This window comes from Anopheles cruzii, chromosome 3, assembly GCF_943734635.1.
Source record: "Anopheles cruzii chromosome 3, idAnoCruzAS_RS32_06, whole genome shotgun sequence".
Lineage (NCBI taxonomy): Eukaryota > Metazoa > Arthropoda > Insecta > Diptera > Culicidae > Anopheles > Anopheles cruzii.
In genome coordinates this window covers 7,409,816-7,424,509 of record NC_069145.1, presented here as the reverse complement: position 1 = coordinate 7,424,509, position 14,694 = coordinate 7,409,816, and the positions used below count along the sequence as shown (strand labels likewise).

Below are 14,694 nucleotides of genomic sequence, written 5' to 3'. Positions count from 1 at the left end.
CAGGGCAAAAAATATAACAAGGAAAAAGTCTCCCTCCCCGACGGGGAATCGAACCCCGGTCTCCCGCGTGACAGGCGGGGATACTGACCACTATACTATCGAGGACTTGATTCAATTGGCGTCTGGTGCATTACAACAATGCAGCATTGTTAGCAGTTGCTTTAGAATAAAGTGTAATCCCATCAATACAAAATATTCGACGTACGTGATTCAGTTCATTGTTCTAATAATGCTTCTGCCTTATATCGTTTGCAAAAGTTTATAGAAATTGCATCATGTTTTCGATTCGATTCGAGCCGGATAAGTAAGTTCATCCGACTAAAAAGTTTACGATTTGAACGAATGGCTGTGAATAGAACTCACACATTGGCCATCTTGCTGCAACCGCCGTTCCAAGTAAGTGACAGTTTATAATGTTGGCTCTGAAATTTACATGCATTACTATTATACTACATAAAACAATTGGTTTGTGTAGCAAAAAAGGGCTTTTGAGCTCTCCCCGACGGGGAATCGAACCCCGGTCTCCCGCGTGACAGGCGGGGATACTGACCACTATACTATCGAGGACTTACGTTCACCTCGGGTTCACGCACGTTTTGAATTCTACGTCTTCCTCTGAAGCCCGACTCCACACGATAAGCAAGGCAAGATTAGCCTCTAAATTGGTAAAATAATTCGCATCAAAGTCAAAGTTGGTAAGTCAAATTATTCTCAGCAGTCTCATTCTCTGTCAGCAGTGAAGTGAAGAACTTACCTCATTAAATGCTTCTCATGATTCCGGCACCAATTGTTCAGTTCCTCCAACGAGCTTTCGAAGCTGCTGCTCAAACGCTGCATCGATGCCCGTAGGGTTTTGATGTTGCCTCTGGCTTGAAACATCTCGACCAGACATTCGACCACTTCATTTACCTTTTCCAACATGTCTCCGTATTGTCTCTGGAGATCGGAACGCTCCTGCCTTCCACGCCTAATCGGCAGTCCAGTCTCGAACAGATTCTGCAAAGTCGATGTCATTTGGTTGACGTTTTGAACGACAACGTACTGGAAGTTTCGTACGTTTAGCTCTTTCACTACTTCGCCAACCGCAGCTGCCATGGCTGGTGTCTGAAAAATTGCTACGAAAGAAACGTTTTCTGTCCACTCCAGCTGGGAACCATGGTTTACGGCCCACTCGTAAAGAAATCCCTGGAAGTCTTCCTGTACATCCGTACCCGATTCTTCAACTGCAGCTCGAACCGCGGCAATGCACCGAAGTTCTTCGTACGAAAGTGAATATATATCCAGATGCTTCAACCAGGCGTCCTTTTCGCGATCGAGAACGATGCCTTCAAGTTTGCCTGTTTCGACGGTTGCTTCGCAGAAGCTGGCCAGCTTTTCATGCATACGGCTAAGAATGGCTTCCAATACGGAGAATCTGCTCGCTGTAGAGTTGCTGTTTAAGAGTAGTTCCTCGAATTTATTCAATTTTCTCAGCGCCGTAGCAACTTTGGCCTTTTTTGCATTCCAAGCCACTGTTGCGGAACGCATGTTCTTTATTAAATTGTTTTTGTTTTCTAGAAGTTCTCTGCAAAACACGAGGTACACCCGAAGGTTTAGTACAAATTGGAGTTCACTGTAACCACGTTTATTTACTTACACGACGAAACCGGTTACGCAGGAACTCTGGTTGACCGCTTGGCACAACCTCAGTGATAGGTTGTTATCAATGGCACTGGCTGCTTTTTCCACTTCATACGTAGTCGACTCCATGTTTGTCATATTTTTGACTGCTCTTTGGATGTCGGCCAACATTGCTAGCACATCATGCTGGAAGGTCTCGTTGGTGGACAACATGTCCATTTCTTCCTGGGCACATTGTCGGTTCTCACCGCAAACATTCAACATGCACAGGAGATCATTCTTTAGCAGAGCTATCATCTCGGTGCCGATGTCGTTAATCGACGCCAAATCCACTTGCTGTGCACACCGTTCTCTGGACTGGCACAGTAGCGCTTTACTGCGCGAGACTTCCTGCAGCAGAACTTTTGAGCGATCAATTTCGCAAGCGATCTGGGCGGCTTCCAGTGCATGAACTTTATTCATAATTTTGTGCAGATGCTTATCCAATTCCTTCCGTATGGCCGAGCCGGTTAATCGGTCCTGCAGCTCTTCTAGCACTATCAAACAGTTGTGAGCGCGCACTGTTAAAACCTTATTTCTCGCGATCCGCTTAAACTCGGCGTCGCCGTCGCGCAATTCGCTGAAAGCTTTGCAGCCCATACAATCGTACATAACCTGCCACAACTGTTCGGGGTTGGCAACGAGCTGGAAGAGGGGTTGCGGCCACAGCAGCACATTCAGGCGGCCATCATTCGCGGTGGCGTAGTAGAGACCGCGACAGATAATCATGAATTGATCCACCGGAACACTGAAGGCGCAATCCACGCGAATGTAAGATGGTGCTTCAAATTGACGCTCGAGCGTCAGCCCTTTTCCGTCGAAGCGAGGCATTTTTTGAACGCGCTCAACATGGAAAGGATCGCATTCGGTTTTGATGCGAATCGAAAAACGAGGAACTACAGGAAGCGGAGCCTCTTGAAGTTCCTCGGGCGCATGATAGAAGAACCATGCCAAAGCATTTCGAACAGTTGGACCGAACACACTCGTCGGATTGCGCAGTAGAATCGTGCAGTCGTTCCCGTCTCCGGAACAAAATGATATCTTTGGTGGAACCATGGAACTGCGTGAGTGAGCAACCAACTTTTAAGAACATTTTCGATTCTAGCTTACCCCAACGATGTGCATTGTAGCAAAAACAGGTAATTAAACAAAGTAAAATATGGAATACACTTGGAATCCACTTCTCGGTACTAACTGCGCGACCGATACAGAGGCGCCCCAATGGCGCAGCATACCTGGTAGCTGTCAAATCAACCACAAACCGTTGGCGGTTTTTTCTTCCAATGGGGATTTGAATTTGCAGAATACTGTTGCACCGCACTGGGCATAAATTGGGGACAAAGATGCTGCTTCTTGAACATGTTTTGTAATTCTTCTTATCCACAGCCACAGCTTATGTATTACAGCTAAAACATGATTTTCTAGAGAAAGAAAGTGCTTCGTGCAACAGACAATAGCGGCTTTCGGTTAATTTTTCTTCTGTCATCACCTTGGCTCCGTTAGCTTTCAATACGAGTGTATACCTCGTCATGTGGTAACCTTGGATCCGTGCGAGTGACGTTTCTGATTCCCATTCAAAACAAACACGGCGTACGTGTTTCAATGCCGTAGCAAAAAATCGACGCGTACACAAGGTTTTTCCGGTGAAATCGTGTTCCACAGCATAGAAACCGTTTTGTTCACGATGCTCCCGGCCGGCGGCTGCTGTCGTGCGTGATGGAAACGAACACCGTGCAAACGGTAACACTAACGAACAGCATCATCGGTGTGGGAATTTTGTCTATGCCGTTTTGCTTTCAAAAGGTAAAACCTGATCAACAAAAGTTAAACGGTCGATCAACAGTAAGGGTTTTGTTTATCTTTCCAGTGCGGTATTGTGCTTTCCATTGTCCTGCTACTGGTCAGCAGCTATGTTACCCGGTTGGTCTGCAGTTACATGGTCAAATCGGCTATAATTTCCCGAAGAAAAAATTTTGAACAAATTGGTAAGTTAGGGCTTAGTTCGACGGAGTGATTTGAATTAAAACTTCCTGTTTTTTGTAGCATTCTATGCCTTCGGATCCGGAGGTAAGCTGCTGGTAGAGTTGTGCGTCGTTGGATACCTGTTGGGGACGTGCGTCGCCTATTTCGTCGTGGTCGGTGACCTTGGGCCACAAATTACGGCCAAAATCCTATCGCTGGACGAGAGCTACTCGCTACGATCATGGGTAATGATTGTGGTTACGATCGTGTGTATCATTCCGCTCGGAATGTTGCGGAACGTGGACAGCCTGGCGTCAGTGTGTTCCGCTTCGCTAGGCTTCTACCTTTGCATGGTGCTGAAGGTGGTATCGGAGGCGAGTGTAAAGTTTCAGCAAACCGATTGGTTCGATCGACTCGATCTGTGGAAATGGAGCGGCATTTTGCAGTGCATGCCAATCTTTACAATGGCCCTCTCTTGTCAGATGTAAGGGGAACGCTATAAAGAATAGATCAATCAATGGATTAATGTCACAATTCTCTTTTCGCTAGGCAAATATTCGAAGTATACGCAACAATGCCCACCACCTCACTGGACAAAATGAGTCGCGTCATCCGCCAGTCGACAAACATCTGCACCATGATTTACGTAGCGATCGGCTTCTTCGGTTACGTCGCCTTCAATGGTCACCGGTTTTCGGGCAATATTTTGGTGGACTTTTCTCCCTCCTTCGCCAGCGACATTATCAAGATGGGGTTCGTTCTGTCGGTGGCGTTCAGCTTTCCGCTGGCCATCTTTCCCTGCCGAGTTAGTCTCTACTCACTGCTGTACAAGCGCACTTCGGATGCACACTTCTACATTCCCGAGTCTAAGTTTCGGCCCTTGACGGTGGCCATTGTGCTGGTGGCACTGATCGTTGGCCTGCTGATACCATCGATCGAGGTTGTGATAGGATTGGTGGGATCGACGATCGGAGTGGCTATTTGTTTGATCATTCCGGCTGCCTGCTACATGACGATATGCAAAACTAACATCAGTGAGAAACAGTTGGCACAGGTAATGATTGTGTTTGGGTTCTTCACCATGGTGCTCGGTACGTACGCCAATCTGCAGGCGATTGACAGCACACCGGAGAAGAAGTACGAATCTACCACCACTACGTTGGCGGTTATTTTGGATAAACTAGCCGTAAATCCACCCGATGATACACTGCGAGCGGTCGAGAGTTTTAAACTACCTCCAGCACCGGATAAGCTGCCGGTGGAAAAGTTGCGTGTGGGCGATACGAAGATCATACCAAAGATGAATCCTGTTGTGGAGGTTCCAGAGCAGACGACAGCAACGGCGATGGAATCGAAGCCTTTGTCCGGAAAGGATCCCTCTCCGGAAGTGCAACTCGTACCGTTGCCAACGGAAGCACCACGGGTGGCGATCAATAACGAAGCAATACTGAAGGAGGATCGCGAAATAGCGGCCGAGGAGAAGGAAAAGATCGTCAAGGAGATCACTGAGCTGCAGAACGCGAAGAAGGTGCTCGAGGCAGAGGTGGAAAACATTAAGGAGGAGCTGGTCAAGAAGAACAAGGAAACAGAGCAACTGGTGCTGAAGAAGCTTGATGAGATTGTGGAGAAAATTGCTGAGCAGAGCGCCGGCAAGGCGTCGCGTGAAGAGAACCCGGAAGCGGTTGAGGAGCAGGCCAAACCAGCGTCACCATCGAAGCGTGATCCTGCGAAAGGTCCGAGCGATCCAATCGTCAAACTTCTCACTGCCGGCGGTAGCAATAAAACAGTTCCTGCGGCTGTCGAGGTGAATCTATCCATGAAAAATGGCACGAATTCCTTGGAGCAACCATCTGATCAGCATCGGCCTGACCAGGGTCCCTTGAATGATGTAGATCGACTGCCCGCAGAAGGAGCCGGCGGAGGCGAGCTACCGACAGAGCAAGCGGTAAAACAGACGGACAACGAATCCAAGGCGCTATGGAAAGAGGAACAGCACAAAGATGGAGCTCAATCAGGGAACGTTGAGTTTCCCAAGAAATTTGCTCCATCACAGGCTATGGACGGTGTTCAACAGGTCCCGGTGCCCCAGACCAAAGCGCAACACACGGAGAAGAAACAGTCAAAGGAAAGTGTTCCTTTGCCACCGTTACCGGTAGAGGAGGTGCCAGTCGAGCGTAAGGTAGAAGCAACGGAAGAGCGCAAATCAAAAGACGGCGAAGATGTGGCTGCAGGCAAGCGTGATTTATTGGCAATGCGTTTAAAGCGCGAAGCGGAGAATCTGAGTGCAACGGATCCCGACAACTGTCCGAAACCCAGCGTTCCGGAGGGTGCGGTCGCCCAGGATGATGATCTTTCAGTCGAAAAAGATGGCTTTCGATAGAGTTTGCAGGCTGAATAAAGGGGACTTTTTGGTTGATGGGTTTGAAATCTCCATTTTCATAAATTGTTGGAAAAAAGTCTAATTGAACATTGGAAAGAATATTCATAATACACCATTCGCCGCGTGTTCGATCGATGAGAACGAGAACCGATTCCGCCAGTTCCACCAATCCAATAGTTGGCGATTGGCAGCATTTTCATGTTTTTCCCCACTTCGGAATTATCACATCATCAACGAATTAGTGTTTTTTCGTGGCGCACATGAGATGGCCGCCGGGTGCAATCAAAGTTGATTTCATTGTACTCCTGTGGTGCGTGGTTTTTGCTTTGCTTCGAAACAGGATTGATTACCATATAGACCAACCCGTCCGGTGGAGCGCCGTGTCCGTGTTCGTTTTCATTTCGTGTTATGCTCAGTACAGTGACATTCAAGAACAGAAATTGCACGTATAACAGCCCTTACTCGGTTTCCGGTCTTGTTTGGGGTAATTTTCACTGAATTGCAACCAAGTCTGATGGTAATAGGACAAAAAGAGTGAAAGAATTGAAGTTTGCAACAGAGCTAGTGTGACAGCATAAATAATTTCGTAAACATGCAATAAGAAGATCGTTCTTCCTATTAAAAAAAATCAAAATTCCTCAAAAAGTAATATTTATAAAAAAAGAAAACAAAATTTAAAACTCGGTGGCACAATTTGTTGCACCCTTAAAAGTGTTTTCAGTCAACTATTAGGTTCCGTTGGTGCGGAATGGCAGGCTTCAAAGTCGAGTTGCGTATTTCGAAATGCGTAAAGCTAGCGAAACGTTTGAATTATGTAAATCGTGTCGTCGCGAATAGTAAATTGTTCCAAATTTAATGTAGATTGTTGGCAATCCAACTGTCTCTCCACGTCGGTGCGAAGGCATGATGCAAATGAACTGTTGTCGCTTGTCGTGAAATAGGATCAATTAAGCATAATGCTCATCATGGAGTTAGCGCTTACGAAGCGAATGGTTCTTTGTTGCATTTTTCTGCAAAAACTAGACAAAACTAATCGGGGTTCCGAAATCGCCCAATCCAACTGGTGCTTGTGTTTGACAGAATCCTGTATCTTTTTGCTTCGTATACCTTGGTTGTTAACGCAATAACTGTACATTACTTTTGGCGCATTATTATAATAATACACTTATTTAGTATTTTTCGATTTAATGTTCTATCATCTGTTCAATATTGGCCACTTTACAGTATGCCCCGACCCGAGAACTGCTGATGAGAAGCATATTCAGGCCGGTGCCGCCAATTTTCAGCCTAACAATACTGACCGGTCGCTAAAGCAGCACATTTAGCATAAAACGGAAGGAATAACTTTGCCATCACAATTTCATACCGATCTGATTATCAGTTCGATTCCATTTCCCACTGCCCCCTGATCCAGCACACGATAGGCTGGCCTCGTGTGCTGCCTAAGGGTGTATGTTTGGGACTTTTCGCTTAAAAAAAGCTGAACTATGCATATTTTATAAAACGATGGTGTAGGGTCAAATAATGCAAATGAAATTTGGGCGCTCGCTGTAGGCTGTTGCCAGCCGTGCGTTTGTCTTAAATCCCACCCGAGAAAGGGGAACATCCGGTGTGCTACATTTATGAATCGATCGGTCGGCATTGGATTTGATTTTCGGCAGCTGGACACAATTTTGCCTCCGTCTGGTTTCGTGGATCTTTCTCGTCATTGTTTTTGCAGTCCCTAGCAGGGTGTTAGTGAGAGCGTTGAATATCTTATCGATCTCATCACACCGAAAGGTTGGACAGAGAATGGCCATCGTAAATATGAAGGGGTTTGCTAGATTATTCATTTAAATTCATAAAAAAGCTTGTGCTTTCGGCCAATATTATCGGCTAAAACATGGCGCCGCTGTGGCACAATGCTAATGGAGGCGCCTGGTGTTTTGATACAACTTTTCGTACTCGATGTCCACGATTTGCTCCGCTCATTATCTGAAGCCGCACAGGTCATGTTTGGTCCACAAGGGTTAATTTAAGGGAAAGTCGGGTGTTTACGCACAAAACTCGGCCTGTAATTTATTTTAATTCCATTCATCCCAACCGCCGCAATCCACAATTCTGGCCCGATTTTGCAAAAGCCGCAACCCGAGCGTGGAACGTGTTGCGAAGAAGTTTTTGGCTACCGAAGCACAGCATCATGCCACACATCCGGCCACTTCCGGAAGTGTCTTCGGAAAGTGGCGAAAAATAGGAAAAGAGGCCAAAAACAGGGCCAGGGTTCCAGAGTGGAAGAAAAACCACTGCCACTGCCACCACTGCACGGCGAGGCGCCTTGATGAGACCGAAAATCCCGAACGGGGCCAAATGATGATGGCACGCTTGGAAAGGGGAAAGTTTTTTGGCAAACCCCGAGAAAGCGAGCAAAACTTTTGCCTCTTATCATCGTAGTTCGATCGGAAAATTGAATTTCGGAGCCAGGCCGGTGCCGCAACCTCTCTCTCTCGGGAGTTTGGGGCATTGGATCGCAGCCGGCAGTCTCGGGAGCCCATCAGCCTATTTGTCGCACGATACTGTGTTTCCCCTCCGGGGACCTTAGCGAATGGTCCTCCTTCGTCCCCGTGGACCTCCCGATGATGTTGTTCGGATTATCTGGGATGATATGCCCTTAGCTGACAATTAAAACACTTCACGCTCCGCTACAGGCCCATTAGGTTCCCATTCCCGTGGACCGTGTCCGTTAATCTTCTGGCAATTGGAACCTATCGCGCGGGTGCCATCTTGGGGCCGATTAGCAAATTTTTACCGAACAGCGTAAAGACGTCAGTGTGAAATCTTTTTCTACCGTTGTTCGGAGAATCGAATTTGATTAACCGCGTCTAAGCGGATTAAGTACACCCAAAATAGGCCCAAAACGAAGGCTTCGGGCCTTCGGAGAAATCAGCCACGCATCGCAAGCGGAGCAGGACAGTCCTTTTCCAAGGCGCGGTTGTGATGACGTGAACAAAGGGAGCAAGAGAGATTGTGGCAGCTTGGGAGTTCCTTGGAATGACGAAATCACAGCGAAGATAGACGGAGTACAACTTCTGCAATCGTCACGAGTGAATCTCGCGGCGCTTGGTCACACGCCATGCCGGCGCGTTCGGGTGATGAATACAAATTGCAATTAATTCCTTTTTTGTTACTTTCATTTTCTACGTCAGGCCACGGGTAATGAGCTGACGCTACGCCGTTTTCGTGTTGTGGAAGACGCTAGTAGAGCTTCCGTCAGGACATTTCCTCTCATGGTTCGATTCTGTAGCTGCCGAGAAAGAGGCAAGCGGCATTATTGCCATTGGTGCTGACTGACCGCTATCAAGCGCCGGGTGCCGGCCGGCGTCGGATTCATTCTTAGTGGCCGTACGAAGTACCCGCGAGCTTTGTTAGATTGCGTGAGATAAATCTTAGTAATGAATGTAAATGAGCAAAAAATGGAATCGACAAAACTCGGCCGACCATTGCCGAAGATGAAGCGCTGCGCTACGAAGTGAATCAAAGTACGATTTCATGGTGCAAATAATAATATGAATTTAATAAAGTGGCCGACTGCTTTTGGCAAGGTGGGAAATTATAATGGTTCTTTACAATCAGGTTGGATTTGAATCTCCGGACGGCACCTTGGAACCGACCACAAAATTTGGGGCAAAAAAAACACTGAAGTTAGTAAGTGCACTGCTAGCAGTGAATTAGTGCCATCCATCTTCACGCTAATGGCCCACCGGGATGCTACGGGCCGTGCATCTATATTTCCTCATTTAAAGCCTCTTGGGCCTGCGTGTGTGTTTGCGGTGAGTCAACAGGCCGTCGAAGGCAGAAACGACCTATATTAAGGCGGAGATTGATAGGTGCGCACCTTTCGCCGAAAGGTGCTCATTTGGGCGTCTCCTGACGTGGAACCGACACCGTACCGTTAAACATTATGCAACCGAAGCCGACCGAGAACGGCTGTTAACTACAGTCTCCACGCAGTCCGCTGGCTTCCAGGGGGGGGCCCTAATGTGAGATCATTTTCGCGGTCACGCACCAGGCTTCCGGCGTACGACCACGAATAGCTCGGACCTTCCGGCTCCGGTGGCTGGTTCGGTGAAATTTATTGCGGGCCCCAACCGGGCCACCAACCGAGGAACGCTCCGTGGGTTAGTGTTTGTGGTTTGGTTTCTTTTTTGATTTTTTCCGCCCTGCTTGCCGCCTTGAACTTAGGTCTCAAGGACCCCCTAGGAGCGTCCTGGGGCTGGCTGATGGGGTCATTGAGAGGAAGTGTTCTTTTCTTTGAACACTCCTTCTTGGGGCGCTTTAACGCTGGCCAGCAAGTGAGCAAACAATGTGAGAAACGGGGAAAAAAATCACGAAGGTCCTTCGGAACTTTCGAAAGGATTCATGGTCAGATGGGGCGACGCTAGTTAGTGTGAGTGGATTGTTCCTATTCCGGTCGGTGGTGTTATCCGCGGTTTGTTGGCACATAAATCATTAACTCGCACTGCTTCTCATTTTCGTACCCGGTGCGACCGTACGCGAGCTACCAAGCTGGCCCCGGGATAGGTTGACTCAGCCAGAATAGTACAGAAGCATTACCGAGAAAGTATTAAAATGCCGGGTCGGATAGAAAAAAAGTAGGACGAGCTACCTGCTAGTGTGTAGCATGTTAGCCGCACGTTTACAGGTTCACAGCCCATTTGCAGAATATGGAAATCAGGCCCGGGCCGGGATCGGAAGGATCAACTTTAATGTTCCGCAGAGAAAACAGCAAGCCCAAGCCCTGACGGTTTAATGGCTACACTTAAAGGCTCGCCGAGCTGGACAGTAACACGATACGGTGAAAGGTGTGTAGAAGGAACGCTTCGGAAACAGTTTTATTGCAAGGCAGAAGACAATTTTCACCCTCTATTGAACTCCAGTGCGGTGACTCTTTTTGGGGAACGTTAAAAAAACTCATTTCAATAGAGCTCCTGCGTGGCTCCTCCGTTAGGTGGTCATTAAACAGTCTTACGGCAGTAGGTGAATGTTATCTTGGGGTGTGGGTTTAGTCCACATAATCTCCAAGGCAAATGAGTTTTTGTCTCATAAACATTTAAAAACCTTCAAATTGATTCAGTTCAAGTTCCCACACGACTTTGCGGTCACGGGTTTTCGCAGTACAGAAATTGAAATTGAAACAGAAATTATAACAATCGGAACAAAAATCATGTTTGGGTTATAAAGCGGTTAGTCATTAAGTTATGTGCCTTCTTATTCAAGTAATCTCATCTTATTCTCATCGACATATTAGGAAAGCTGTTAACAAAGTCTACTTGAATTACCTGAAAAGCATCAATATTCGATGACATGCATCTGACAATTATATGGTAACTCAGGATCAGGTTACTTGCTCCGGTATCCATATTGAAACATAATTCTGAGATTTGCAGCATAGAAGGACATCTTTTCCTGCCGAACTAACAGATCCCATTTAAATACCATTGTATTGTGGCCCACCATTTGGTGCGCTGCGTCAAAACGTTGGTCCGAGGACATCCTCTTTAAGACGCTGCTATTCGTCGCATCGAGCAGCGCAGCTCCGTTTATGGTATTTGGCTTACGCAAATAACATGCGAGTGCTAATAAAACTCAATCATCCAGAGCCAGAAATGCAACACACATGTTTACGTACGTCCTGACTTCCTTCCTGGTGTGTAACTAGATTCCTACTGCCACACTAATCCTACCACCGCTACTACAATTACAGCTCCACTGTTTCGAGGCCGGCCGGTGTGTGTGTGTGTGCGCTTGTAATAAATAAGCTTCATTACACACCGAACCCGACCGCCTGGTCGTTACGTATCGATCGCTGAAGCGGACGAACCGGGAAGTGCACCGTGTGGCTGACCCCGGTAGCCAAGTGACAGTAATATCAGTTATGACGATAATTATAATGATCCCCGCTTAATGTACTTCCGGTGCTGCTGCTGCTGCTGTGGAGTTTGCTGAAACTCGGACCACGTGGCCGAGCGAGAGCGAGAGACAGGATACACTGAAATGCCGTCGGGACCGCTGTTAATCATAATGGCAAAATATATTTTGGGGAAAAAAGAGAATAATGGCTCGGCGCGAGCTGATGCTAGAGCTAGACCAACGAGCAGAGATCGCGGATCGTGTTATGGCACCGCCGGTTAGACTCCGAGTTGGAGCAGGTCCGGAAGGATTTGGAGATATTTCATCCTTCGTCTGCTGGCCCAGAAATTTGCCGGGACGGACCGCGGGTCAAAATCGTCTGGTCCGGACCTGGGCCGCCGCCCGCGTTGCACAATGTTCGCGGACATCTGGCGCCATAAATCATGGGCCGTGCTTTTGCTGGTCTGGCTGGCTCGCGGCCCGAAAGTGTCTAGCGAGGAGCCTAGCCGCTGAAGAGAAACCCAATCGTGCAGGATGCACTCCGTATGAGATGGATCCGGAACGGGACACCGGAGCAACACTGTTTGCAGGACGAGTTTTAAAAAAAAAGGATGCGAACTTTAATATGTTAGCAGTTTTACACCGCACGTCGAGAGTGTGCGAGTTCCCTTTTTAAGTCCATCTTCCTTTTTTTTGACACAAAAATATTAACTCAATTATATGAGATGAAAAAAAATGTTGGAGTTTCTTCTTTGGTGTTGGGACCTACGAGTTGGTTTCGCCCCGGGTTGGGTAGCTAACTCTAGGTGAAAGTTGGAACAAGAAGCTGCTGGAAGATTGATTACTGTTTCGGCAACGACGGCAATTTACGGAACGGATCCGGGTCACTCATGCTCAATTTACTCCCCGGACCATCCAGACGCTCGGGCAAAGTTTAATGCATTAGTAGCAAAAGACATTAAAAATAAAGACCGGAATGCTGTCGGAGTTTTCACTGAGCACGTACGCCATAATCACGCCAGCAATTCACACGGACCGGCCGATTAGAACAGTGAAACTTTAGTTAATTGATTGTTAAGCTCCATCGTGTCATTTGCTGCTTATTGCATCACCTTTTGCGATCCGTGTGGCCAGATTTGGGTTTCCAAGATTAAACCACCCGCAACAGGGTGGCACTTTCGGCGCCTCAAAGAGCGCTTCAGGACACATCACTATCTGACGGCTGCAGGCGATTTTGCTACAATAAAATAACGAACCAAGGTCCCGAGTGGCCCGGCACGCTCTTACGTGGTGGCTTAATGAAGCGAATTGAAAAAAAAGCGAAGCCAAACGGAGGAACGTTCCATCAACGTCCGTGCGTGTCACGTGCCTATTTCCCACAGCCGGGCACATTCTTTCTTCTCTCCGGCACCACTCCGGGAGTGGGCTGCCAAGTGGAAAAGCTCGTCTTTCGCGAACGCCGGTGGAGCTTTTCGAACTCGCCCACGTGCCAATTACGGCGCCAAAGACGAACACCATTCAAGTGGAACCGGCGTGAGAAGATAAACTATGTGCGCTGGGGCAACTTCACAATAACTGTTATCGTCTTAAAGTAGCCTGCCTCGGTGGTGGTGTATGAGAACCCAGTGGTCGATACCGGAGGGTGTTTGGACAACAACGAGCAACAGAGCAGGCTGTGTTATGCTTCGCTGGCTGGCTCGATTCGTGGCCTGCAAGACCCACGACCCACCTGCGCTCGCTTCGGGCGGTGTCTCCGTTAGCCGGGATCAAAGGAGGATATTCACAAATTCTGCACGTTTATTCGGGCCGGTTGCACCGAGAACTCAGGTGAGAAGTGCCGTTGTCGAGCGGCAGAGTTTACGTGGGTGCTGGTGGCCGTGGTCAACGAACCGTGCTGCAACGTGAAGCAGATACATCTTGTGCCGCGCCGAATAGTGATGCCTCTTCCGACAACTTTGTGAAGCACAACATTAGTCCGGAGGTCCTGGAGGTGTCGGCTCAAAGTTTACCCTTTGTAACTTACCGTCTTGCAGCGAAGCCATTGGCCGCTCCTACCACAACGATGAACGGACTCGATTCTTCGCTGAGATGACTTGTTGCTTGCACCGCTGCAGTGTGTGGTATCTGAAAATGGAACAAAACTTTTGTCATAATTCACAATATCTTAAACTACCGTTTCACCGACAGTCGGTAACATTTTGGATGCGAAACGGCGACTCTGTCTGTTCGTTGGCAACGCGTTGGCAAAACGGGCACCGTAAAGTAGAGCCATTTTAAGGCAATAAAACCGCCGTTTACCGCCTTTCGGATAGGGTCCACATGAGCGTGAGTCTCCTCGGGGCCTTGATTAATCCCACCGGAACCGGGCGCGTCGCAGCCAGCCGGAGCGTTGTAAAATAATACCTTGGTCAATAAAAATCGATCACCGATACGTGACGCGAATCGCCGAATGTGGATTGCCAAGGCACAGCCTACTTTGCGCACGGGCTACCAAAGCCCGGGCACAGTGTTTCCGGGGCGCGCTCTCGATGTTACGAGGCACTTGTTAGGTCGGACAGGGCTACACGTCGATGTTTTTGAGCTAGCAGTAACCATCTTTTATATTCCCACCGGCGCGCGTCCGGACCACAGACGGTTTGCAAATCAATAGACTTGCCAACCGGCGGCCTCCATTACATTGTTGCCTTGTAACGGGTGCTTTTATGGAATCACTACAGACTACTGACAGAATTGACCCCGACGACCGACAATGGAAGTGTATCGAGAGATCGTGCACTTATCGCATTTGGAAGCAGAGCGGTATGAGA

General features: G+C 48.0%; 1 protein-coding gene and 2 non-coding genes across 3 annotated transcripts; 1 reads left to right on the top strand and 2 right to left on the bottom strand.

Annotated features, from left to right (window-relative positions):
* Positions 1 to 33: 33 nt before the first annotated feature.
* Positions 34 to 105, bottom strand: Trnad-guc (transfer RNA aspartic acid (anticodon GUC)). Its single transcript has one exon. It is a non-coding gene; the product is annotated as a tRNA-Asp (tRNA).
* Positions 106 to 495: 390 nt separating this feature from the next.
* Trnad-guc (transfer RNA aspartic acid (anticodon GUC)) lies at positions 496 to 567 on the bottom strand. The gene has a single exon. It is a non-coding gene; the product is annotated as a tRNA-Asp (tRNA).
* Positions 568 to 3,251: 2,684 nt separating this feature from the next.
* Positions 3,252 to 6,035, top strand: LOC128272182 (putative sodium-coupled neutral amino acid transporter 10). Its single transcript, XM_053009936.1, has 4 exons — positions 3,252 to 3,462; positions 3,527 to 3,644; positions 3,703 to 4,105; positions 4,171 to 6,035. The coding sequence occupies exons 1-4, from the start codon at positions 3,376 to 3,378 to the stop codon at positions 5,999 to 6,001; spliced, it is 2,439 nt and encodes an 812-aa protein (XP_052865896.1). The 5' UTR covers positions 3,252 to 3,375; the 3' UTR covers positions 6,002 to 6,035.
* The last annotated feature ends 8,659 nt before the right edge of the window (positions 6,036 to 14,694 follow it).